Below are 24,684 nucleotides of genomic sequence, written 5' to 3'. Positions count from 1 at the left end.
AAAAAAAAAAAAAAAAGAAATTTAAAGCCAGCCTTTACTGCATAGGGTGTTGGAGGCTAGCCTGGGCTAGGGAAACTCATCCCCTTCAAGGAAAGAGGAAGCAGCTGAGTAGTAGCAAATGATTATAACAAGACTAAGATATTATCTGTACTAAGTTTTCTACTGCATTACAGAAATTGAGGTGATTATCCTCCCAATATCTGCAACTGAGCAGTAAAGAGTTCCTGAAGCAAACTATCAGTAATCTGGCTAAAAGTTCCTTTGGGCTCAGTGCTACCTTCTGAAACAGGCAGAGCATTTTGAAATATTTTGCTTAACACATTAGTTCTAAGGATGTCTTATTCCAAAAAGCAATATTGTGAGAGCCTATTACAGTACTTCTGTTGATAATTATAATTGAATAACAGTAATTTAAGAAGGAATTTTAACGAGAAGGAAGCCTGAATCCTTTCATGTTAGTAGATGGTTGGAATTTTCAGCGAGGAGAGGTCATGTGTCAGCAGATTCTGTAGTTACCCTAAATGATTCCAATACTAAGTTGTAACTTAAATATTGTAACTTTAAAAGTTCCTCTTCCAGTGAATGCCACTTCCCATAGCTTTTATTTTTTAGCCTAGACTAGGCCTTGTACTTAGTGTAGCCAAGAGTATTCCGTCGTTTTGTTTTGTTGTTTTCTCAACAGCTAAGTGATTGTGCTTCGTGGATTGTCTAACCCTTGTACACCTGTGAAATTTGTCTGTCTATCATGCTAAGCCAAACAGTGATGCTGATTTTCTTTTGATCTTGTGATCTATGAACTGTTATAAACTTCAGGGGGAGGGGGCCTGAGAGATGGTTCAGCGGGTGACAACATTTCCTCCTAAGTCTGAGAACCTGAATTTAATCCCTGAACCCACAAGGTAGAAGAAGAGAACCGACTCCTGCAAGTTGTCCTCTGACCTCCTCACCTCCCCACCTGCTATGGCACTTGTGCGCCTGCGTGCCTCCATCCTTCCATCCTTCCGTGCCTCCATCCATCCATCCATCCATCCATCCATCCATCCATCCTATGTATACATACATACATGCATACATACATACAATTAAACCTCCACAGGTCTGGGCATTGTATTGCATAGCTACAGGTTTTAAAGCATTGTTTATGGAGAGGTTGATGTTTTTAAAATAATAGTATATCAGTAGGCATATTCTCACCCAATTTTAATTTTTTTCTGAGACAAACACATCATTAGATTCTTCTTTTCGCTGGTAAAGGTGGGTGTACAAGTTTAAGGAGCTTCATCGGTGAGGAAGGGAACCTGTTTAAGGTCCAGTATCTTGTTGCTGGGCCTTCAAGCCTGTCTTCGTCTGTGTCTTGTTCCAGGACAGCCACACTCCGGGCTGTTGCAGTCGGGGCTGATAAGCTGCTATGTCACATACCTCACTTTCTCAGCACTGACCAGCAAGCCTGAAGAGCAAGGTAAGGAACATTGTTCAGGAGTGTGTGCCGATGGTACACGTGTCTTCATTTCCCTAGAGCCTGAGCTATTGAGGAGTCTATAAGTCAAGGAAGCAAGATCATCTAGGCTTTTTAATGAAATAAAGCCAATAACTGCAAAAACGAAATTTTTGCTCTTAAAAATTTTGGTTTTCAGTTGTGTGTGTGTGTGTGTGTGTGCGCGCGCGTGCGCTCGTGCACGTGTGTGTGTATACAAACACATGTGTGTACATATGCGCATGCATGTGTGAGTGCAGATGCTTCAGGATCCCAGAAGGGGACATGTGATCCCTGAAGCTAAATTTCAGGCCACTGTGAGGCACTTGGCATGGGAACAGGAGCCACCAGGTCGATAACCACTGAGCCCCTCTCCAACCCCCCAGCATCTTTTGAGTCTTCCTGCTGTACAGAAAAGACATGACCAGAGATCAGCAGCTCACCTTCCCAGCTGTGTTTGGGCCTCCTCTGCATTCTGTTGTTCTGCTTTGTCAAGAACCACTTCATTTTATTCTGTTGTCTTTTGTTTTGTTTTGCTTCGTTTCGATTTTTTTTTAGTTATTAATTTTTCCCATGTCAGGAGGTTATTCTCTGACAGTGAGAGGGGGTGGACAAAGCGTGAAGGTGAGGGAGCCAAAAACCACAGTTTGGACCTGGATCTGTCTCTGGCTGGCAGGGAAGCTCAAAGTCTGTCCTAGACAACATTCCTTTACAGAGACAACAGAACACAGAGCAAGGAGCGTGACTGTTGGGGCGCTGTTCAATGTGTGGTTTTAAGAGCTCAGTGAAAATGTTCAGATGTGTGCATTACTCAAAACAGTGGCTGACACACAGCAAGTTCTGTGGGGTGTTACCTGTTACTAGCGAAAAGTGGTTACAATGGTTATTTTGAAAGCTTTTAAAGGCAGGTTACATAATCCTGGTGGACCTAGAACTCCCTCTGTAGACCAGGCTGGCCTCAAATCCACAGAAATCCACCTGTCTTGCCTCCCAAGTGTTGGGACCAACTTGCATGTGCCAAAAGTAAGATTTTAACTTCCATAAGTAGTATTATATTCTAATATAATATTATGAGCCCCCAACCTTATGAACAAAATTTTTGTATCAATTTTCTAGCTCATTATATTTTTATCTATCACTTGTCATACATAAGTATACATATACACATATATACATATGCATATACATACAGATGCATGAATGTGTGAATGTTTAGGTATATTTGATTTTCTATAAATCAAGTAAATTTAGTCTTAATTGGATAGAAAATAGTTGCTAAATTTAGAAAACAAATATAATTATTTAGTTACAGGCACTTATCTGTCTTGTTTGTTTTGAGAGAAGGCCTTACTATAAAATCAAGTTGACATGGAACTCACTACATAGCTCAGGCCGGCCTTGAGCTTGCTCTTTTCCTGCCTCAGCCTCTCAAGTGCTGGAATTATAGGCACATGCCACCATGCTCAGCTCGGGTCTTGTCTTCATAGTGATGGTAGGAAATAGTAATTGGAGGTCTTATAGTAAGTATAGCTTATCCTGAGTTTAATTGTACACAAAAAAGCTCAATCCTGACTGGGGTCTTAAAACTTCCTTTTCTGATTGCTTATGTATTAGTCTCTGGTTTTAACTTAATGGAGGTTTTGTTCACAGTGGCTTTTTAAATAGCAAATATTTTCCCTAAACAGTAAAACACTTTTTAAATAGTAGTACCTGAATACAAATGTCAAACTTTGTCCAATCTCACAAAAATCATTCCCCCCATTGGCCTCCAAAATCAAGGGTTTTAAAAAACCACAGCCAACACAGTTATATTTACTCTTTTGAGGTGAACTCCAGTGATAATTCCCGTTTAGAATATGTGTTTGCAGAATGATTTATATACTTTTCTCTTTTGGGGTCAAGTTGACAATCAGATCTAGCTGGATATTTATAATTGAAGCTCAGTGTTTTAAAACAATGCCAATTGCAACTGTGAGGGATATTATAGGAGCATTTATATCCAGCCATTTATATCCAGATTTATTTCTTTAAACTTTTAGACTACCTAGGTCACAGTCTGAAAGAGGCTGTGTCCCTTGCCAACTGTAGTAACCTGTCTTCTCTGGCTTAGGAGCCCCAGTTTCAGGCACCCATGACCCTGTCTCTAAGTGGGTTTCACGCCAGGAGGCCTGTGCTCTAGCCCTTTCTTTAGAGCCTATGGATCCAGTTGAAAAGAAAGCATAATAATATTTTTTAATGGATCTGGCTTCACTTTTACTGTTTTCTGCTTGAAATAGGAAAAGAGCAAGGGTGACTGACTCCTGAGTCATCACATCCTTGAACACATAACTGGAACACGGAGGGTGCAGGTTGTTCACATGTGCGCAGATGTGGGAGAGCAGTGTTCTGAACTAGCAAAAGTGCAGTCGTGCAGAATCAGAGGGAAGAGTGGAAGCCCCAGAGTGAAGGTCTCAGTATTGAGAGGAGTCAAGAGCAATCCGCATCTTCCCAGGTGAACGTTGTAGGCTACAGTAGACCTTCCTAATGTGACGACTGTGCTTGCTTTGTATTTTCAAGTTCAAGATGAACATGGGAAGAATATCACCATATGTGTGCCTGACTTTGGCCAAGACCTGCGCAGAGATGAAAACATGGTGACCTGGCTGGGCACCTTTCTTTTGATTGTGTGCATCGCGTATTCATGGTAAGGTCTAGGGCTACTGAAGTTCTGCTTACAGGCTTTAACGTTACAGAGAAAAAGTTGTTTCAGCCCCTGTCCATAAGAGAGAAATAGCCACAAGTGACAGAGCGCTGTTGCTGTGAAGCCTCCTACGTGAAATCTGTGTATGCTTTACTACATTATACGGGGCAAATTAAATAGAACCAATGCTTTGTTTAAAAGATGACTGAAGATTAGTTGGTGTGGCATCCTTGAAGAGTAAAACACATAGTGAGGAAGACAAAAACATAGTATATGCCAGAATATTCTGGCAAAGCTCTGATCCAAGGGAAATAGCATTTTATCATCGGTGGAGAGAAAGCCTGGTTGTTCTATGCATGGTCGAGTAAAGACAGAAGTGTCCCTCCTCTCCTGTACTGAGACCATCAATGCTCTGAAGCTGGCCAGGCAGCATGTCCCAGGGTCTGTGAGAAACATGTAATGGAGGCAGGGTGTCTCCCATCCCTTGCCAAGGAGCCTCTACTGTGAAAACACTTGAGAGGTTGCTGGAGAGAAAGGTCAAGAACAGAAGTAAGTGGTTGGTTACCTATTCTGGGTATGCACTTCACTAGTAATGCAGCTTCCTTTCCGTGGGAGCCTTTCAGAGTGAGGTTTTACTTCAGCATGTTTTGTGTTTGGTTTCCGTATGTAAGAAACTCAGCTTGTCATGGGCACATTATAATTTTCCTCTTTCTGAAACTGAACAATCCTGGTGGTGACAGCACGGGTGAAGAAAATGTCTGAGTACATTGACACGCTCTCTACAGATCCTCTGAGAGGAAGCGGCCAGCAAGGATCTGCACACTGCAGAATGTGTTTGCTCAGAACTGTGACCAGCCAGGAAATGCTTGGATGTATGCCATGTAGTCAAAGCGATGGTTCTCTAACCAGCGCTGACCCGCAATCTGCCTGTGCTACGCGACAGTCTTTTCCTTATGTCTGAGGGAGCCTTCTGACATTTGCTTCCATCCGTTGTCTCCCTAGTGCCTGCTACACTGAAACAGAGGGGGCTGAGGCTGGGGAGGTGGCCCGGTCAATAAAGGGAAGGACACGCAAGCACGAGGACCTAAGTTCACATTCGCATCTCCAGGTCATGACCCACACTGCTAGCCTGGTGCTGGGAATGTGGGCAGATGGATCCCAACTTGCTGGCCAGGCAGTCCAGTCAGTGAGCTCCAGGTTCAGTGAGGGACCCTGCCTCAAAGAGTAAAGTACCCAGGATGTGCTGGTCTTTACATGTACACACAGACATATACAAAATTAAACAACGAGGGGATACAAGTCTTTTTACATTCCTGGTGAGCCCATACCTGATGCAACCACTTTTCCTACTGGCTGTGTACTGGCTAGTTGTTTGTCAAAGCCAGAGTAATCTGGGGAAAAGAGCTTTAACTGAGAAAATGAGACCCGTTGGTTTGGCCTCTGGGAAAGCCTGGGTGCATTTTCTTGATTAAGGATTGATGTGGGAGTGTCCTGCCCTCTGGAGGTGATCCCACCTCTGTGTAGGCGGTTGTTTTAGAAAGCAGGCTGAGCGAGCCGTGAGGAGCTAGTCAGCAGCCATCCTTCATGGTCTCTGCTGCAGCTCCTGCCTTGAATTCTGGTCCTGCCTTCCCTCAGTGATGGGCTCTGATGTCAGAGTGTAAGATGAAATAAACCCTTTTCTCCCCAAGTTGCTTTATGTTATGGTGTTTATCACAGCAAGCAGCAGAAAGAAAGCCAGCGTGTGAGAGTGTTGGTGAGCAGGGTTGGTGTGGTGGCCAGCGTGTGAGAGTGTTGGTGAGCAGGGCTGGTGTGGTGGCCAGTGTGTGAGAGTGCTGGTGAGCAGGGCTGGTGTGATGGCCAACGTGTGAGTGTTGGTGAGCAGGGCTGGTGTGGTGGCCAGTGTGTGAGAGTGTTGGTGAGCAGGGCTGGTGTGGTGGCCAGTGTGTGTGAGTGTGGGTGAGCAGGGCTGATGTGGTGGCCAGTGTGTGAGTGTTGGTGAGCAGGGCTGGTGTGGTGGCCAGCAGGTTCACATGGACTGTTCCTCCAGAGCTCTTCCATTCAATAACTTGACAGCTAACAGCTGTAGTAACTCCAGCTCTAGGGGATCTGACGTCCTGGGCTCTAGGGCATTGCACACACATGCTGTACAGAGAGACATGGGTGCAAAACATTCAGACACATTTAATAAAAAATGAACAAAAATCTCAAGAATATTGGTAGGTCAAGAGAGAAGTAGGTTACTAAACTGCTTATAACTCATTCTCTTTTACAAATTATCAAGTCCAGTTGTGTTTATAAACATTCCCAGGAGAGTCTCGGTGGTTAAGCGCACTTGATGCTCTTGCCGAGCAGACAGGTTTAGTTCCCAGCACACATGACAGCTTACAGTCTCCTCGGACCCTAGTTCCAGTTCAGATGCACTTTCCACTCTGGCCACCAGGTACACATGTGGTGCACAGACATAATTGCAGGTAAAACACTCATACTCATAAATATTTAAAAATAAAACAAATTAAAAAAAACCAGAAACTTACAGGAAGAGTCAGATGAAACCTGTGGTCGTAGTAGCATTAGAGACAAGTGTTTTCTTTTATTTTAGTTCTTTGTTGTTTCAGTTTGTGTTTATCTGTAGTGAAATAGATTTCTTTTTATCTGTTTTGATATTATCAGAAGGAATTGTAAGGGTACTTAACAGAATAAAATACTGTGTTTTTTGAAGGTTAGTCAGTGTCTAATAAAGCTGGGGTGGGGAAGTGATTGTTCCTAGGCTAGCCCAGAGGCGTAGCTTTGCTTTACCATCCGTGGAAAGAGCAGAGTCCTCCTGGGCACACTGCATAGATGACAGTTGGTGACTCACAGTATGAAAATTTCCCCCTGCTTCTCCAGTTGTAAAGACTCACTTTTACAACTGGGTATGTTGGTGTGTGACTGTAATCCCAGCTAATATGGGAGGCTGAGACAGGAGGATTACAAGTTTGAGGCTAACCTCAGCAATTTAGCAAAACCCAGTTGTTGTTTTTTTTTAAGTCACTTTTAGTACTGGGAGTATGGCTCAGTGGCAGAAACATTTGTATAAACATAGACACACACACACACACACACACAAACACACACCAATAAGATGGATTCAAGTCCATTTCCCATGAGGGTGTAATGGCCCCACGACATAGCATATTACTTCTTAACTCTCAGCCTTTGCAAGGATCTGGGTTTGAAACTGCCCCCATCACTTTTCATTTGGGGCTTGAGTGGAAGTGAATCTGCCTGCCGTTCCATATGTATAAATCCTAGATTTATTCCCTAGCACTGTAGCAACAAGAAAAACCAGGAAGATCATTTTTGAGCTAGAGAGTCTCTGAGAATTGAGCCGTCACAGTGGAGGTGGCAGAGGGTAGTTTGACATTCCCCAAAGATGTCAGTTTTCAAAGCTGACAGCTGCTATTTATCCTGTTTAAATGCCAGCAGCAAACGTTGGTATTAGTGCTGGTAATTAAACCGCAGAGCTATAGGGGCCTGGAATGAAGACACAGCGCAGCAGCATGCAGGGGATGCTTCCTTCACACTCGGCACTGTGTGAACACTCTCAGCAGTTGGCTCAGTTTCCTGTAGGTCTGGAGATCAGATGCTTGCTGTAGTCACCACTGCAGCACTAGGAGTCACTTTGTAGGATGCTATAAACAAATGGGTTAGCTTCTAGGTCAAGGGGACTGAACTCAGACTTCACAGGGCCTTGAAGAAAGGCCATGATGCTAAGGGAAGGCACCAGTGCCATTGGGAGTTTTCAACTGTTTCCAGAGTTTACACTGATGAAGCATGGGGGTTTGGAGGATGCTCTCATTGAGGCCACACTGTCTGGATAGAAGCTGTTATTTGAACATGATTATAGGGATAGTTAAATTCTTGGTGGAAATTATATAGGCTAGAACACTAGGTAGTGTGCAGATTAAAAGAAAAGAAAGAAGAAATTAAAGAAGTGCTCAGTGTAAGACCCAGGATTGTCTGAGGTTACATTTTGGTCTTAGAAATTATGGCCTGCTTACGTCGTCTGTGGTCTCTGGGGATCCTTGTTTCACTGCCAAATACTTTCTTAGGCGCTGTGTCTTCCCAGGTCCTACTGCCAGGCTCTTCCTGAGAATTTGCTCTATGTTGTCTTGTCCAAACCTTGCTTCATGGGCCATGTTCTCTCTAGAGTCTCTGCCTGGTGCCAAGGAGTTACCTGTGTGGAGAATCACCCCAGCCAGGACTCCAGGATGACTGTCACCATGGCCTTTTTGCCAGGGTTCCCTCCGAGTTTGCTCGGTTAGTACAGCCTTCCCACCCTCTCCTGAAATGTGTGACAAAGTCCAGCTTCCACTGGACACAACTGGAAAGTCCTTAATGTCATCCTTGGTCTTCATATTCAGAATGCTGTTTTGTTATGTTCAGCTAAAGTTCTCAGCCTGGGGAGGATCCCGGAGTCCTTTGTACGCTTAAAGAATGGAGTATCATCTGCAACTCTGCCTCAGCTTTACGAGCCATTGGCTTGAGCCTCCTTTGCTAGATTATGTGGAGAGATTGATAGTTATATAATAGATAGATAGATAGATAGATAGATAGATAGATAGATAGATAGATAGATAGATAGATAGATACTACTTTTTTTATCACCACGACAAAACACCTGACCAAAAAAATCGTGAGAGAGGAAAGATATATTTTGGCTCCTGGTTTCCGAATGTTCTGGCTTGCTTTCTATTACTGTTAATAGATAATATGACCATGCTGGCTAGATGGAGAGTCATCTGAGGAGAGGAACCTCAACTGAGAAAATGTCCCCACCAGACTGGCCTGGGGCGAGCCTGTGGTGCATTTTCTTATTGATAATGATATTGGAGGGCCCAGCTTACTGTGGGCAGAACCACCTCTGCGTAGGCAAATGAGCAAGCCAAGAACGAGGCAGCAAGCAGCCGCCCTCCGTGGCCTCTGCATGTGCTGTTGCCTGCAGGCTCCTGCCCTGTCTGAGTGTACTGTGATGAGGAACTGTAAGCCAAAGTAAACCCTTCAAGTAAACTCTTGAAGTTGCTTTTGGTTGTGGTGTTTTATCACAGCATGGAAGCCATAACTTAAGACAGTGACCAAATGCATGGAGAAAGGGGTTTATTTTACCTACAGCTTATAATCCACCATAAAGGGCAGGAACTCAAGGAAGGTTCCTGGAGGCAGAAACCGAAACAGAGACCGTGGACTAACGCTGCTTACGGACTTGATCTTCATGACTTGCTCAGCCTACTGTCTTGTACCACCCAGACCCAGTTGCCCAGGATGGCACCACCCACAATGGGCTGAGCCCTCTCATCTTAATCAGCTAAGCTTTGAGAACTAATGGCCTTTCCAGCCCAAAGTTCCAAATGCTTCACCACCATCCCTAGGAAAAACATGGTCAGGTTTGTCACAGCAATAGCCCACTCTTTTGGTACACTTTCTGTTATAGTTGCTTTCTATGGATGTGACAGAAACCACCCCAGCGATGGCCTGAGATGGTATTGCTAAAGTGGGTCCTGAGCTGGGTGACCTGCACAGTTAGACTATTAGGAAGCATTAGTGTTGTAAAGTTGTCCTTAGTTATTCTCATGTTAGTTATGCTTAAGAGAAAAAAAAATAATCCGTTAGTATTTAAGCCATCTAGGAAAATGCCCACTGAATATAAAAGTGGGAAAGCTAAGCAACTTCCAGGTTGTTCACAGCAGCCCAGCACACCATGTGGAAGAAGGCTGGTATGATGTTCTGGTAAAGAAGGCTGACTTCAGCTGAGAAAAATGGCAAATTGCAGAGGAGTGTTATTTCTGTTTGTTCTGGGCCCGCCACTCTGATTTAAGAAGGAAGGAATGGTCGTGGTTTGCTTTTTAATTTCCGAAATCCTGCCACTGCCTCAGCAGCTAGCCAGAACTCTTCATGGCTATGCACCAGGAGCATGGGGTAGCCTTCCCTGGCTTCCACGGAATGCTAGTCTTTGGTAGCCACGAATCAGTGATTGCAGCACCATGAGAACGTCATAGGCTTGTCACCCAGAGTCCGGGCAGAGGCCTGGGGCGTGTCCTTGGCCGGCTTGTCAGTTTCCTAGGGTGAGTAGAGCTCTGGGGTCTCTAATAGTAAAGTCTGGGATTTTCTGGGACCCACGGAACCTCGGCACTCTCCGGCATGAATTGGAGCAGGTACTCAGGAGGCATGCGCACTGTACGCTGTTCTGACAATATGGCAGAGTTTGGAGTATTGCAATGGCTTCTCGTGAGGAGGGAAGGAAGGCAGTATTTTGGTGATTGTGTCAATGATTATAAGGAACTTGGGTTTTTGTGGATGGGATCCAGAGACCCTGGACAAGCTATGCTGCCTTAGCTATTCTCTCAGTGGCGAAAAATCACATCACTCGGTCCTGCTGTCCATCTTTCTACCCTTGTTCCAGGGTAGAGTGGTTGGCATCTGTGTTCCCATCACTCAAGAGGTTGCGGCAGGAGGATGTCTATAAGCTCCAGGGTGGTTTCAAACCAGCACGGGCTGCATTGTGAGTAAGACTGTGCCTCAAAATAAAGAAATAAAATTAATTGGCTGGGGAGATAGCTACCTGAGTTCAACTTCCTAAAGCCAGACGCAGCGTGTGTCTATAACCCCAGTGCTTCTCCAATGAGATGGGGAGTGGGGGAAGATGGGAGAATTTCTAGAAGCTCAACAAGAGACCTGGAACAACATGAGACCTTGTCTCAAAGTGTGACGGATAAGGACTTACACCCAAGATGTCCTGTGACCTTCACATGCACACAGCGACACACACATCACACACAGACTGGAAGGGGAGGGAGAGAGAGAATATTCTAGGCTTTAAGAGCTTGCATAACCATTGTTTTCATTAATTTTCAAGAAGTTTGGTTTTGATTTTGTTGTTTGTTGAGCCAGGATTTCTCTGTGTAACAGGCCTGGCTGTGCTGGAACTCACTCTGTAGACCAGGCTGACCTCAAACTCACAGAGATCTGCCTGCCTCTGCCTCCCAAATACCAGGATTAAAGGCATGTGCCACCACAGCCTGGCAATTTTCAAGCGTTTTGTGGAAAAGGTTCATACTGCAGCTGTATCTTGTCTGCATATAGGAAGACACGGTCCCTAGGGCTGGTCTGGGTGTAAGGAGTTTTAGACAGAGAAGTCAAGCCTTTCCTGGTTTAGTGCTATCTGAGGGCGAATGAGGTGGCAAAGGTCCTTGAATCAAAAGTTTTGTCTTTCTGAAACATTTATTCCAAATAATTTAAAAAATGAAGTATTTATTACAATGCTCCAAAGACTCTTTAGTTTTCAGTTGACAACTTGAGATACTGATGTCACACTAAAATTAAAATTTGCGTTTCCCTGCCAAAACTTCTGCTGTACTAAAGCATACTTGGCATGCAGCAGTCGGAAGTGCACTGGGAAGGTTTGTCTTGAGTCAGGAAGTAGAGTGGAGGCATGGAGGGTTAGGGTCTGGGTCCCAGGGGACCTCTTTGCTAGGGGTCTATTGCTTCTCCGCAGTTCATTGATCTCTGTTCTCCTCGGGCAAGAGACCGAGAGCAAACACACAAGCCCCTGCCACCTCCTGAGGTTGGTTTGGGGACATGAATCTTGATTCCTGCCTGTCTCCTAGGAGCCGCCTAGCTTCCTGAGCAGCGGCAGTCACCCTCTGTGTCCTTGTAAGCTTGGTTCTGTGTGAGGCAGGGTGGCTCCATTCTCATGGAGGAGCCCCTAGCACTCAGAACAGGGTTTGCCGCATACAGCACTCAGGGCCTTCAGGAATTATCGAAATAGATGCTGAGCGGCTTGGTTTGTGTAAAGTGCTTCCATGCTCTTCTGGGAGGACACGTGGATAGTTTTACCTTTGCAAGTCAGTCCTACATATCATTTTCTCTTCATGTGGAGGGAAGGACGGGAACGTTTGGCGGCAGGGTCTACTGTCTGCTCTCAGATTCACTGTGAGGTCAAGGATGACCTTGAATTGAATGCCAGATCTTCAAGCCACTCCCTCAAGTCTGGGGTTACAGGTCTGTATGATCTCACCCAGTTTATGTGGTGCTGGGAACTGAACCCACAAATTTGAGCATGCTATGCAAGCACTCTGCTAACTGAGCTGCATCGCCTGGATTTAAAGGGGGAAAAAAGCAAAAATAAAAATACAGGTCAGTAATTCCTCTAACAAACTTCAGAGGGAAAGTATCGCTCTGCTGCCCTTTGCTTTTCTCTCGCCTCCTCTGGGTCCTCCCGTAACTGTGATCTCTAAGTAAGACTCACACTCAACAGAGAGAGAGAGAGGTGAAATTACAAAGTGATTCTAGCACTTAAGCAAGGAGCAGCAGGACCTGTGCTGAATACCAAGATAGAAGACCAGAGATATCAGCAAACTTGTGTCTGGATGAAATGATCTAATACTGTGGACATAAAAAGATCATTGTAGAATCAGCCAACAAGCTTGGATAACAAATGGAATATCACAGTAGCTTGTGTTCCTCCCTCAGTGTCTGGTGCGGGGTTGGTTCCAGGAGTGCCCTCCTCCCCCAGATACCAAATCAGGTTCCTTGCATATAACATGGTGTAAGTATTATTTTTACGAAAGATCTGCATACATCCTTCATATGTTAGTTTGTCTCTAGACGGCATGTCTGACACAGTGTAAATTATGTAAGATATCACTATTTAGGAAGTAAGAGCGAGGGAGGAAGACCCACTCATGCTCAGCACATCCTTTTCAGACATACCCTTGCCCCCCAGATAGCTTTACGCAAAGTTAAACCCCCAGATGGAGACAAGGGGGCACCAGAGCTGTGGCGCACAGTAAGCCTCAGCCAGGCAGCGCCCCCTCCGTTCCACATGACAGCTTCTCACTGTGCTCTCTGACTTCTCTTCCTAGTTTGACATCAACCACGAGGTCGAGCTCGGATGCTCTGCAGAGGCGATACGGAGCTCCTGAACTGGAAGTAAGTTCCTCCCTCCCTTCCCCTGCTCCAGCTCAGATCCCTTTCGCAGGACAACCTTCGTGCGCTAGTGTCTTTTTTTTTTTTTTTAAATCAATTTTGTCAGGCAGTGGTGGTGTTTACCTTTAATACTAGCACTCAGGAGGCAGAGGACTCTTGAGGTTTAGTCCAGGCTGGTCTACTAATCAAGGTCCAGGACAGCCATGGATACACAGAGAAACCCTCTCTCGAAAAACCAAAACCAACCAACCAACCAAACAAAAATCAACCAAACTCAAGAGCAAAAAATAATTTTTTTTGTACAGTTTATTCTGTCCATGGTTTCTCCTCCCTTGTCTCTTCCCAGAGCCCACCCCCATCCATCCAACTCCATTCTTCTTCCTCTCTCTCCTTAGAAAACAACAGGCCAATTGAAAAGCAAAGCAAAACAAAACTAAGCAAAAAGGGGAAATAGAAGAAGCACAAGAAACACTTAAACACATACTCAGAGAGACACACACACAGGCACATGTACACATACATATACACATACTCAGAGACACACATGCACACACATGTGTGTTCAAACAGACACACACACATTAAACCCATACAAACATAAAATCAGAAACCATAACAGTTAAGCAAAAGACAAGCAAGGTAGAAAATGCCCAAGCAAAGCATTATGAGCTAGCACATCTCCAAAGATACCACTGAATTTGCTTTGTGTTGACCATCTACTGCAGGTCATGGGACCTGCCCTTGTTATGCTTTCTATAGCCAGTAAGAAAACTCATTTTTACTTTGCATTGTGCTGGTGTTTTTTTAGGTTTTTTTTTTTTGTGGCATTTATGGTTCTATTTTCGGTCTGAAGAAGAATAAGATTTTTGTATAGAAAAAGCACTATTGTCCTGTGTATTATGAAAGAATTCTTAAATTTTCCATCACCAGTGTTGGCCTCTTGCCTGTTACCCTGGCACCCACCACCGGTCTAAGCAGAAGCTTTTCAGATCCTCCTTGTTTACTCTCTTCGGCTGTAACAGGATACAGATGTTCTTTTTGTTTTAAACCGCTCACCTGTCTGACACCCATCGGTATTCTCCGTAGAGAGCATAGCCGTGCAGCTCTGTAGGAAGACAGAGAAGACAGGGAGAGAACTGCACGTGCCCTGCAGACACTGACACCTCAGTTGTGCGCCAGTGCCTTCACAAGACCTCAGAACTGTAAACACACCAATGAGGCCATTCACAGCACGTGGACGGGAGTCCGGAGCCAGCAGCAGACCATCAGTCAACAAAGCCCTGTTATTTCCTTTTCAAGAGCTTTATCTGGAGCTCTTGATGAACCATAAACCATAGTCAGAAGACTCAAACTTGCAGGGTAGTTAAGACAAGACAGCCCTGACCCCAGGATTGGTAAGGACCTGGCACCCAGTGATTGGCTAAGCTGTTTAGCACTGGCCAGGTGCTGTTCTGAGCTTTCCGTGTGTCATTTAAGTCCTCACAAAAGCCCAGTGAGGGGCTGTCCTTTGCTTTTTACAGAAAGGAGATTTCCATTTTTCAGGATGTGGCCCCGGGGTAAATGTTCTTGACAGCACATTGCGTAGGAGCACAGCTGCTGTCCCTGGTCCCTGCTGCTGGCCTTGCCTGGCTTCTGGCCACTGGCTCCGTTTGAATAGCATTTACTGGGCACTTTGCTCTGCAGCTGGCTGTCTGGGATGCCCCTTCCAGCACCTGACCTGGAGATAGGGAGCCATAATGAGGGCTTGTTACTCTGCCAGTGTCATTCACCAGCGCTTTCTGTCACTCACAGGAGAAGACTGTGCTGGGTTGAATAGGTCACTGCTCTCCCTTACAGAGCAGAATGTCCTCCGGAAGCCTTTGTTCCTTTGTTCTCACACTGACTGGGTGGCCACCTGCTGAGGGTTGGATATTATGGTTTCAATGTCCCCATTGTATACGGTTCAAACTCAAACAGCAGCAAGTCCCAGGTTAGGTTTAAGAGAGAATGTTGTTCTTTTCCTTTGAGAGGGAAGCTGCCCACCATTTGCCTCTGAGCAGGTGGGCTCATGATCCCACGTAGAGTTGCCTGGGATATACCTTCGAAAATCCGAGCTGGTATTTTCTGTGGTAACTTAAGCTTCAAGAGAAACAGGACCTCAGCATGACTAAAGTGAGCCCACTGCTGTTGTTGAATTGTAGACCACCTCACACGGTCCAAGTCTTGTGGAGTTGAAGGAGCAAGGGCAAGTGCTTGACCTTGAGTGGGAACAGGGGTTATGAAAGGCTGAAGCTCTGGTTTCTGTAGTTCAGCTGTCTTCCACTAGAAACAGCGAGGGCCCTGGCTTCTCAGGCAGTCTTGGCATGTTCTGTGCTTCTTACTCTGTTTATCAGTCTCTCTGTGTTTATGTAATAAAGCTTAGATAATTTCATTTTATTTTCTTTGAGCTTCTTGTTCTGAACAAGTAAGAAAAAGGATATAAAATTCAAATTGTTCTAAAAAAGCTAGTGTCCCAGCTATTTGTGTCTGCAGTCAGCTCAGCAGTCTGATCTGTTTATTTTTATTGTTTTGTTTCTATTTTTATAAAAAAAAATTATTTCACTACATAACACAGGCTGGTCTGGATCTTGCTGTGTAGCCCAAGCTGGTTTGAATCTGCTGTGACACCCAGGCTAGCCTAGAGTTCACTACATTGCTCAAGCCAGCCTTGAACTTGGGATTCTTCTGCCTCCTGGGTGCTAGGTCAGGAGCAGCAGCACCCCTGCTCCGCAGCTTTCTCCAGTTCCCATGCTACACTCTTTAGCTTCGGCCCCCTGAATACCACATGCCAGCTGTTGTTGTGAATCACAGATCCCAAGGTCTCCATTCTGCATGTATCCCAGCTCTGTCATGAAACTAGATTGCTGGCTTCCTGTTTCACCTGCCCCTTTTCAGCATCCTCAGCTGGGATCCCAGTCCCAGCCCCTAGGCAGGAGCGGAATTGATGGGTAGCAGCAGAATGAGCCACTAGGAAGTGTGAGACAAGTAAGGTCCTCAGCTTGTTTGCTGCTTGTTTCAGCCACCCAGAAGTAGAAACTGAGGCAGAGTGGCTCAAGTGGGTAATTTATGAGGGGTCAGCACATGTAGAAGAGAGGAAGGGAGAGGAAGGTGACAGAATTAGACAGAGTCTAGATTAAGTTAAAGGGCAGTATAAGCTGGATTAGCCCCAGGGCATGTTCCCAAACATATATGGTGCCCCAGAGTCCTAGCTGGCCTGTTAGCTGGGCCTTTATTTGCCTTCCATGATCAGTCCTTCCACGGAGGATGCCCAGAAAGGGCTGCTACAGGACAAAGCAGTTCTGCAGCAGAAGCTATGCCTAAAGGAGCTGGTACACAGGCTTTGCTCCCGGGGTGCCTAGCTAGGACATCCCCATGCCCAGGAAGGTATTCCCTCTTACTGTACCCAGTGTATCTTGGGACAGATACTTAGCCAAACCTTTTGAGATGCCAGCATGTGCTTCTGATAGCCGCTTTGCCATGTGGGCAGCCTTCGGTGCTAGGACACCAACACAGGCGTCTGACTCCATTGCCTTTGTTCTCACAGGTAGCCCGGTGCTGTTTTTGCTTCGGCCCAGATGGAGAGGGTAAGTGCGGCATTTCTCGTCTATGCCTGACCGTAGCCTTGCAGACCGGGATTTCTCTCTGTAAGCATCTGCAATTCGGGCACTATGTTGGTACCTAAACCACACTTCATCCAAAGCTGGTTCACTGCTTATATACTTCTTACATCTTCCTCAAGGGCCGCTGCGTTTGGTTTTGTTGGCAGCTGGCAGGGAAATTGCTGTGGATTCTGGTTCATGTCTAATTTAAGTAAGAGTTAGAAAAAAGTACAATATGTGTACTGTTTTTAAAGGAATGATAAGAAAATATCAAGAGGTCCCTACACCTCCTTTGGGTACCATTTCTTTTCATCTACTTGCTTTTCTTCATAGAAGGGAAAGTCCTGGGGGCTTGAAAGCGCATGGGTTACCCTCCTGCTAAGCTTCTAATAGTCTCTATGTCTTTAAGAGCTCTCTCTTCTGCCTTACTAAATTAACGTATTTGCCGACTTTGTCTAGTCAAGGAATTTCCTAGGGTGACGGAGGTACAGGTGGAGTTTGTACTGTTTCCACTTAGCAGCACCTAGGACGGAAAGGTACAAGCAGGAGCTGCTATAGTGCTCCCCCTAGGGCTCACCGCTGCCCTTGACACCCTTTGTCATCTGCAGATACTGAAGAGCAGCAGAATGTCAAGGAGGGCCCCCGGGTCATCTATGATGAGAAGAAAGGCACCGTCTACAGCTACTCCTATTTTCACTTTGTCTTCTTGCTGGCTTCCCTCTACGTGATGATGACCTTGACCAGCTGGTTCCAGTGAGTGTCCCATTTGAATGCCTTAAAGCCAAGCTCAGAGTAAATGTATCTGTCGAGTCAAATAGTTGTCTGAGAAGCAACAAAACAAAACCAAAGAAACGAACCCCAACTTCAGTGTGGTTCTCAAAGTGTGGAGTCCAGCTCTTGTCCAGCGCTCACTGCGCCCACAGCCTTTGTAACTGATAGCTCACCGTTCTTCCTGGTGGAACAGCACCTTTCCTGCACCCGCTGCTCACTGCAGTTGATAAGTGGCAGGTGCTGGGGGTGCTCAGAGGCAGAGCCTTGAGTCCCATCTCTGTACTGGGAAAGAAAGCACACAAGACGGGAAAGGCTAATTCCACTTGGCGAGTCTGGAGAACCCTAGTGGTAACAGATGAAAGGTTGTCTTAAGAAAGATTAATATAGTGGGGTGTTTCCTACTTCAAAATACGTATGTTTTATTATTTCCAGTTTTTAATTTGCCCATGCCTAATGGATCTGATTCCTACATGGAGATTTATGCTTTTTGTACAGACTCAGGCTTCCGCTTGCATCCCTGTGTTTGTTAATAGGTGTTGTGTGGCTCTCGTGTGCCGTACTGATGTAAACACCAGAGAGTATATTCTAGCAGGAGACAGACCGTGACCCAAACTCGTGCACTGTGTCAGGTAGTGGTGGGTATGGGGAGTGGGATTCCGTGGACCAGGAGTCACAGTCTAGAACCTAGGGTAAGAAAACACTTCCTGGAGGACATTCTGCTGAGGGCGGGGTGGCCTTTGATGTTTCTGAGTGATCATTTGAAAACTCCTGGAAGAATTTTTGACTTGGAGCATCTGAGAAAGGAGAAGCTAGGGAGAAACCAGAGCTCTCCTTCCATCTTGCTCGGAATGTAAAATGAAGCCTGTAGCAAGCTTTCTTGTGGGGCTATCTTTAAATTGCCTGCCCCCAAATAAAGACATGGAGACTTACTATTAATTATGAAAGTTTGCCCTGTAGCTTAGGCTTGTCACTAACTAGTTTTTTGGTTGTTTTTTTTTTTTTTTTTTTTTTTTTTTGGATTTTTTTCGAGACAGGGTTTCTCCGTAGCTTTTCGTTCCTGTCCTGGAACTAGCTCTTGTAGACCAGGCTGGTCTCGAACTCACAGAGATCCGCCTGCCTCTGCCTCCCGAGTGCTGGGATTAAAGGCGTGCGCCACCACCACCCGGCCACACTAACTAGTTTTTATAACTCAGATTGATCTGTCTTTATTAATCTTTGTTACCTCTGCTCTGTACCATATGTCTGACTTCTTCAGAGTCTCACTGGCTTGTCCCCGCCTCTCTCCTTCCCAGAGTCCTCTCTGTCCCCAGAAGTCCTGAGTACCCTCTTCCTGCCTAGCTGTTGTCCATTCAGCTCTTCAGTAAGCCAACCACCACAATACATCTTCACAGTGTGCAAATGTCCTACAACAGAAGCCACATTTGAAAATACAGTTTGGCAATAGTTTGAAAAATACTTTGGCAGTTCTTTGCAGGTTCAACAAAGATTATAGTATAATCCAGCCATTTCCCTCCTAAGATCTAAGACAAAAAGGAAAAAACACCAAAAAATTATAGGCAAATGCTCGTGTCATAGTAATTCATAGCAACACAGAGGTCTGGGGGTCTGGGATAGCTGAAATGCCCATATCTGATGAGATAACAGTGTGCTATTCTCAAACAATGAAATACTGTGTATCAATAAAAAGAGTGACATACAGTTGAGTATCCCCAATCCAGAAATCCAATATCTTCTCAAATCTAACATGACATGGGAGGGTTCCTATTTCCAATTTTGCACTTGCTCAACTGATAACATCCATGTAAATGTCTCAGGGTGAAAAACTCTAAAATCTGGTCCGAGGCATCTCAGATAAGGACTCAGTCAGTGCTGATACATGGTACAACACCAAGAACTTTGGAAACAATCCTGCTGTGTTTAAAAAGCCAATTATAAGAGACCACATGACTGCATTTACATGAATTGACTTAGGGCAAATCCTACCGACAGGAAATAGTTAACGAATGCAGGGAATGGGGGACAGTGGGAATGGGGGGGCAGCTAAGGGATACAGGATGTCTGGGGAGATGGCGATGTTCTCAAACTGATTGTAGCAATGACTCTACAAGCCTGTGAGTCTTTGAAAAGTCATCAAATGATACATTTAAAATGTATATGAGTTACAACCCCATTAATTGCTAAGATAGTTGGCGGCTGCTTGGGGCAGGAAGTGCCTAGCAGAGGAACTCTCTTCCGCTCTCACCACACCTGTGCCCTTTCCTCAACAGTTATGAAAATGCCACCATTGAGACCTTCTTCACTGGGAGCTGGTCCACCTTCTGGGTCAAGATGGCCTCCTGCTGGATGTGTGTGATACTCTACCTGTGGACCCTGGTGGCCCCTCTTTGCTGTCCCTCCAGGCAGTTCTCGGTGTGAGGATGCCCAAGTGCCCCTCGGCTCAGCAGGGGATGTGAGCAGCAGCTGATGCCCTGGGAAAGGCTGATGCTCTCTGGTTACCTTCCCCGGGTCTGACAACACTCTCAAAAACAAGCAAAGTCGCCCAGTCAGCTCCTCAGTGTGCAGTCTGACCTGCCGGAATTGAAATCTTCAGCCAAGCCGATAGGTGCAGTTAGTTCTTTATGCTGTCCCCTATGTGGTAGCTAAAGTTCTGTCCCTGTTTTTCTTGTGTTTTAACCAGAACGGAACTCGGGATACAGCATCCATCACAGGGATGAAAATGGCCTTGTATTGCCTGTCATTCTCATACTTGGTATAAAGAAGCAAAAACAAAACCCCTGAGGCCCTAGCCCTCAGGTGGGTCTTGACCTCTGTCACTCACGTTTGCCTCCTGAAGCCCTCACGGCTCCCTGTTTGTAGAGGACAAGAGGAAGGTCCTCCACCCTCAGACTACGACCCTGTGTCCCTGCCGCAGCATTTTCCTGTGAGGTCCTGATGCTGGGAGTTAGGGCCTTTCCCCTCTGCCCTTGGCAGAGGTTCTTCATTCTTTTCGGGGTAATCTTTGTAATAATGTGAAAAGCACAAGTTGATCTCACCTCCATTGGATTCTCCACCATTTTATGCCTACCCAGTCTGAGTCTGCAATAACTGGCTCTTATTTATGGTGGTGTTCATGTGATTATAGTCAATGTTATTTTCTTTGTCTGAGCAGCAGAGAATTTCAGCTCTTACTTGTTATTAACAGGAATGCTTTAAGGATCTTAACAGAAACACTGCTTCTTGGCTGCAGCTTGTCACACCCTTCTCAGAGTGTTACGGGAAGCCCCCACCCATCCTCCTCTACCACCAGGCCTTCCTCACTTGCAGTGTGCCCCAGTGCTAGCATCATGGCTTCCTTGAAGTAGAAGGGCTGGGGTGAGGAGCTTCAGCAGAGCTGACCAGGCAGAGCTAGACAGGCTGTGGAAGTGAGGAACTGGACTAAGATGCAGAGGTAGGTGGCTGAGGGCATCTCCGAGGATTCCATCCATAGGCATTTCTCAGATTCACTCTTGGAAAGTAGTGCTCACAAGTATGCATTTTCAGTGCTGATGTTCATAGTCTAGGAGATTCCCCAGTGCCAAGTCTGTCGAAGACACTGGTGGAGGCTTTCTGCTTTCGTGTGGAGTAGAGATACTCTCTAGACCTCTCAGAAGGGCTCAGCCTAGCTGTTCTTTTCTGTGCCTATCTGAACAAGTCAGGCAGAATTGGGATCCACCTAAGCCTGGTTCCCATGTGCCGAAATGTGGATTCTTGTTTCTCCTCACTCCTGTGTCCATTTACTAAAGGCCAGGGGAAAATAACAGGGGAGGGTTCGCTGAAGAACTTGCCTGGTTGACGGTGTTTGAGATCTAGTCTTAAAAGGCACACAAATAAGGATGCCTTCCTTGTTTGTAAACGTCATCCTAATTCCTTGTATAGGTCAAGGACTCTTTAAGATCAGCAGTTTAAATACACTTGAAAATCACAAACAATATAGCTACACACTAACTCTAAACAAATCTAGTGAATCTCATGGGAATGGGAGCCCCATCAACGGGGACTGGTTCAGAAAGTGGGCAGTGTGAGCCAGCTCCATGGTAACAGCCTGAAGGGGACCCATCCTGTGAGAAGAAGCAGAGGGGAACTGAGGTAGGGATGGAGCAGTAATATTTTCCTCCTGCTAAGATCTATCTTCTCTGTTGAGTCTGCCAGCCGGGTCTGAGTTTTGAATTGGCCCTCATAGTGGATCAAGGTCAAGCTGACAAAGCCACACACTCCTGGGCTGGTCCTTGTCCGGGTCAGGCCCCTTTCCTCTGCAGAGAATAGCTCAGGGAGACACAGGACAGTGCCAGCGGCAGCTCCCTGTGGCTTCTCCGTCAGCCGGCCAGGTCCCACTTATTTTCCAGCTGCCCAAGTGGTGGTGGGGTGTATGTGTGCCCTCCCCTTCAGAAGCTAGGTCTCCCACGAGAAGGGTTGGCCACGCCCATCTTTACTCTCAGTTGCTAGGGTTCGGCTGATGGTCAGAAGTGAGATGGCTACGTTTGAGTTTTGTGGGCTTCCTAGTAAGATAGATGTTAAGAATTAAACCTTTAATCTCAGCAGTGAGTCCTAGGCCAGCTAGACCCTGTCTCAAAATGGCAAGTCGACACTCATGATCAGAAACTACTCAGGTGGTAGTCCATGTGTGGGTTTAAGGCCCCTGTTAAAGCTTTTTGCACTTGAGAAACTGGAAAGTGTGCCAATTGCTTCAAATTAACAACGGCAGTGTTACCTTGCCTTATCCACCAGTAACTTTTAAAGGTAGTAGCTCTTTGTTTCTTGCCACGCTCACAGGACCATAAAACTCCATGCCTGGCAGCTGCGGATCTGACCCTCTACTGTGGCAGACCTGGCAGCAGAGCGCTAGACACTGTAGTGTTCCCTCCCTCTTGTTCCTATGAGTAGAACACTTAAGCCAGGAGGGGATTCTCCTGGCAGTCTTGCTTAGACATGACGCCTGGTTGGAGACTAGAGACTGTCCCCGTGTTCACCCCTGGAAAGCCTGCCAATCATTGCCAAGTCAAGCTTTTGTACTGCTGGGTAGCTGCTCCAGGCTTCTTGGGAAGTCAGCGGATGAGTTGTTTTCCAGAGGTTTGGGGAAGTTTTATATCTGGGTAACTGTGGTGGGGAAGGAGTTGGAGGGAGTGTGGGGTATTGAGACTTTGGGGTTCTGATTCCCATAAGGAATGGCCAGCAGGAGTTTCCACATGACGGCAATGTTTTCAGTTTCACAGATGACGTCACTGTAGTGTTAATTGCCCCCTTCCCAAACTGTCACCTTCTGCCTTTTTCAGATGATGGATTTATTTAAGTTTTGCCAGATGCCCATCATTGGTGCTTCACGTTTCTCTGGAAGGGAGCTCCAGAGCCTATATTTAAACTTGCTGGGCTTTTCTTTTTCTGTTGTCTTTCTAAACAGGATCTTGTTTTGGTGTACCGGCATGAATACCAATGCCTACCACGTATACTCAAGAGATGAGACTGAATGCCCAGAAAGGATGCTGGGCCCTCCTCCTTCATCGGAGATGAGGTTGGCACCTGGGCCTAGAATCTGAAGGGGTTTTTTGGTGTAACTTAACTAGTAAACATTTTCATTTCTTAGAGAGATGGGCTCTCTAGTGTCGTGGTAACATCAGCAGACAGGAGAGCTGATCTCGAAGTCTTTAGCTTGCTCTTCTTATGTTGTCCATCAGTGAATCATTCAGAGACAGTTATTTTGAAAGGCCAGGATGCTTGACTTTTACCAAAGAGATGTATTTGATTTTGTTTTAGTTGGGGAAGGGCAGGTAAATCAGGAATGCATTTGCCCAAAAAGACTTCTGCATAAGTGTAACCACATTCACGTGAGCAAAATGATGGAAGAACTCTTTAAGGTAATCCTTTGGGAGAAAGGCTCCTGGGAAACTCTCTCAGGTAAAGAAAGATTACAGCAGATGAGTAATATATGTCTTGAGAGCTATTTATAAAAATTTTAAGAGGATCATTTTGTCTTCATTTATTAAAGATTTAAACATTTTTTTTACTTTACAAAGAAAAAGTACAAAAACTTTTATAGTCATATCTGTTAATTTTTTAAAAAGATTTTTTGGAAACAATTAGCTGTAGCCAAATTTTGTGGTTACTTTTTTTCTATATTGGAGTTTGAATGTAATTTGTATGGTAAGTCTACTGTTGGTTTATAAGGTTTCTGACATGGTTAGATTTTGCTACCTTTTAAAATTGCTGTTTTTCGCCACAACGCCAATTATGGATTTGTACCTGTTTTTTTTTTTTTTTTGATGCTAATTTTTCTATGTACTACCTGAAATTGACTGGCCTTTTCCTATGTAAAAAAAAAAAAAAAAAAAAAAAAAAACAACAACTCAAACTTGTTAACTCTATACTTTAATAAAATTTAAACCTGAAAACCATGTTGTTTGTTTTCTTTCTATTAGACACATGACTAAAGCCTCCAGTTAGCCTGTGGCAGGGTTTGTCAATCAAGGATCAAACTTGGCAACTATACGGATAGTTTATACTTAACAAATGAAGTGGATTATTTATGGTATCCAATTTAAGGCCTTGAACTACAAATAGAATTGTAGATGGAGTTTCTCTGTCCCACCAGCATCTCCCAAACAACCACACAGAGACTTAATATTAATTATGTGTTCAGCCGATAGCTTAGACTTCTTACTAACTAGCTCTTACAACTTAAATTAACCCACATTTTATCTGTGTTCTACCACGTGGCAGTACCTTTTCTCAGTACAGCATGTACATCTGCTTCTTCTTCATCTTGCTCAGGACTCCTCAGACTCCACCCTTCTTCCCAGCATCCTCCTAGTCTGGCTCTCCCACCCAGTCTCTTCCTGTCCAGATATAGACCAGTCAGTTCTTTATTAACCAGTGTGAGTAATGCATATTTACAGTGTGCCAAGATTGTTGCACAGCATAGACCTGCTAAAGGAAGCTAATTAACATGTATTACTTCTTTCTTATGGTAAGGACACATATATTTCCCCCTTGTAGCAATTTTAAATACACTGTTAAGCGCAGGCACCATGTTTTACAACATTTTTCTTGGACTTCTTATTCTTAGGTGAAATTCTGAGTTCTCTAACATGATCCCAAAGTCCTTGGTAACCACAGCTTTACGATCTGTTTCTGAGTTTACCTTGCTTGTGGCTTGTGTTTCAGGTGCT

General features: G+C 45.2%; 1 protein-coding gene across 1 annotated transcript in view; it reads left to right on the top strand.

Annotated features, from left to right (window-relative positions):
* Nucleotides 1-23,839, top strand: part of Serinc5 (serine incorporator 5) — a 95,544-nt gene extending 71,705 nt beyond the window's left edge. The window contains exons 7-12 of the mRNA XM_005356499.3: nt 1,364-1,459; nt 4,031-4,157; nt 13,055-13,121; nt 16,681-16,720; nt 17,344-17,488; nt 19,774-23,839. Of these exons, the coding sequence (XP_005356556.1) occupies nt 1,364-1,459; nt 4,031-4,157; nt 13,055-13,121; nt 16,681-16,720; nt 17,344-17,488; nt 19,774-19,921 (623 nt within the window). The 3' untranslated portion in view covers nt 19,922-23,839. The remainder of the gene's footprint in view (nt 1-1,363; nt 1,460-4,030; nt 4,158-13,054; nt 13,122-16,680; nt 16,721-17,343; nt 17,489-19,773) is intronic.
* The last annotated feature ends 845 nt before the right edge of the window (nt 23,840-24,684 follow it).

Source organism: Microtus ochrogaster, chromosome 19 (assembly GCF_000317375.1).
Source record: "Microtus ochrogaster isolate Prairie Vole_2 chromosome 19, MicOch1.0, whole genome shotgun sequence".
NCBI classification, from domain to species: domain Eukaryota; kingdom Metazoa; phylum Chordata; class Mammalia; order Rodentia; family Cricetidae; genus Microtus; species Microtus ochrogaster.
Note: the sequence above shows the minus strand (reverse complement) of the source record. Positions and strands in the feature narration are given on the sequence as shown.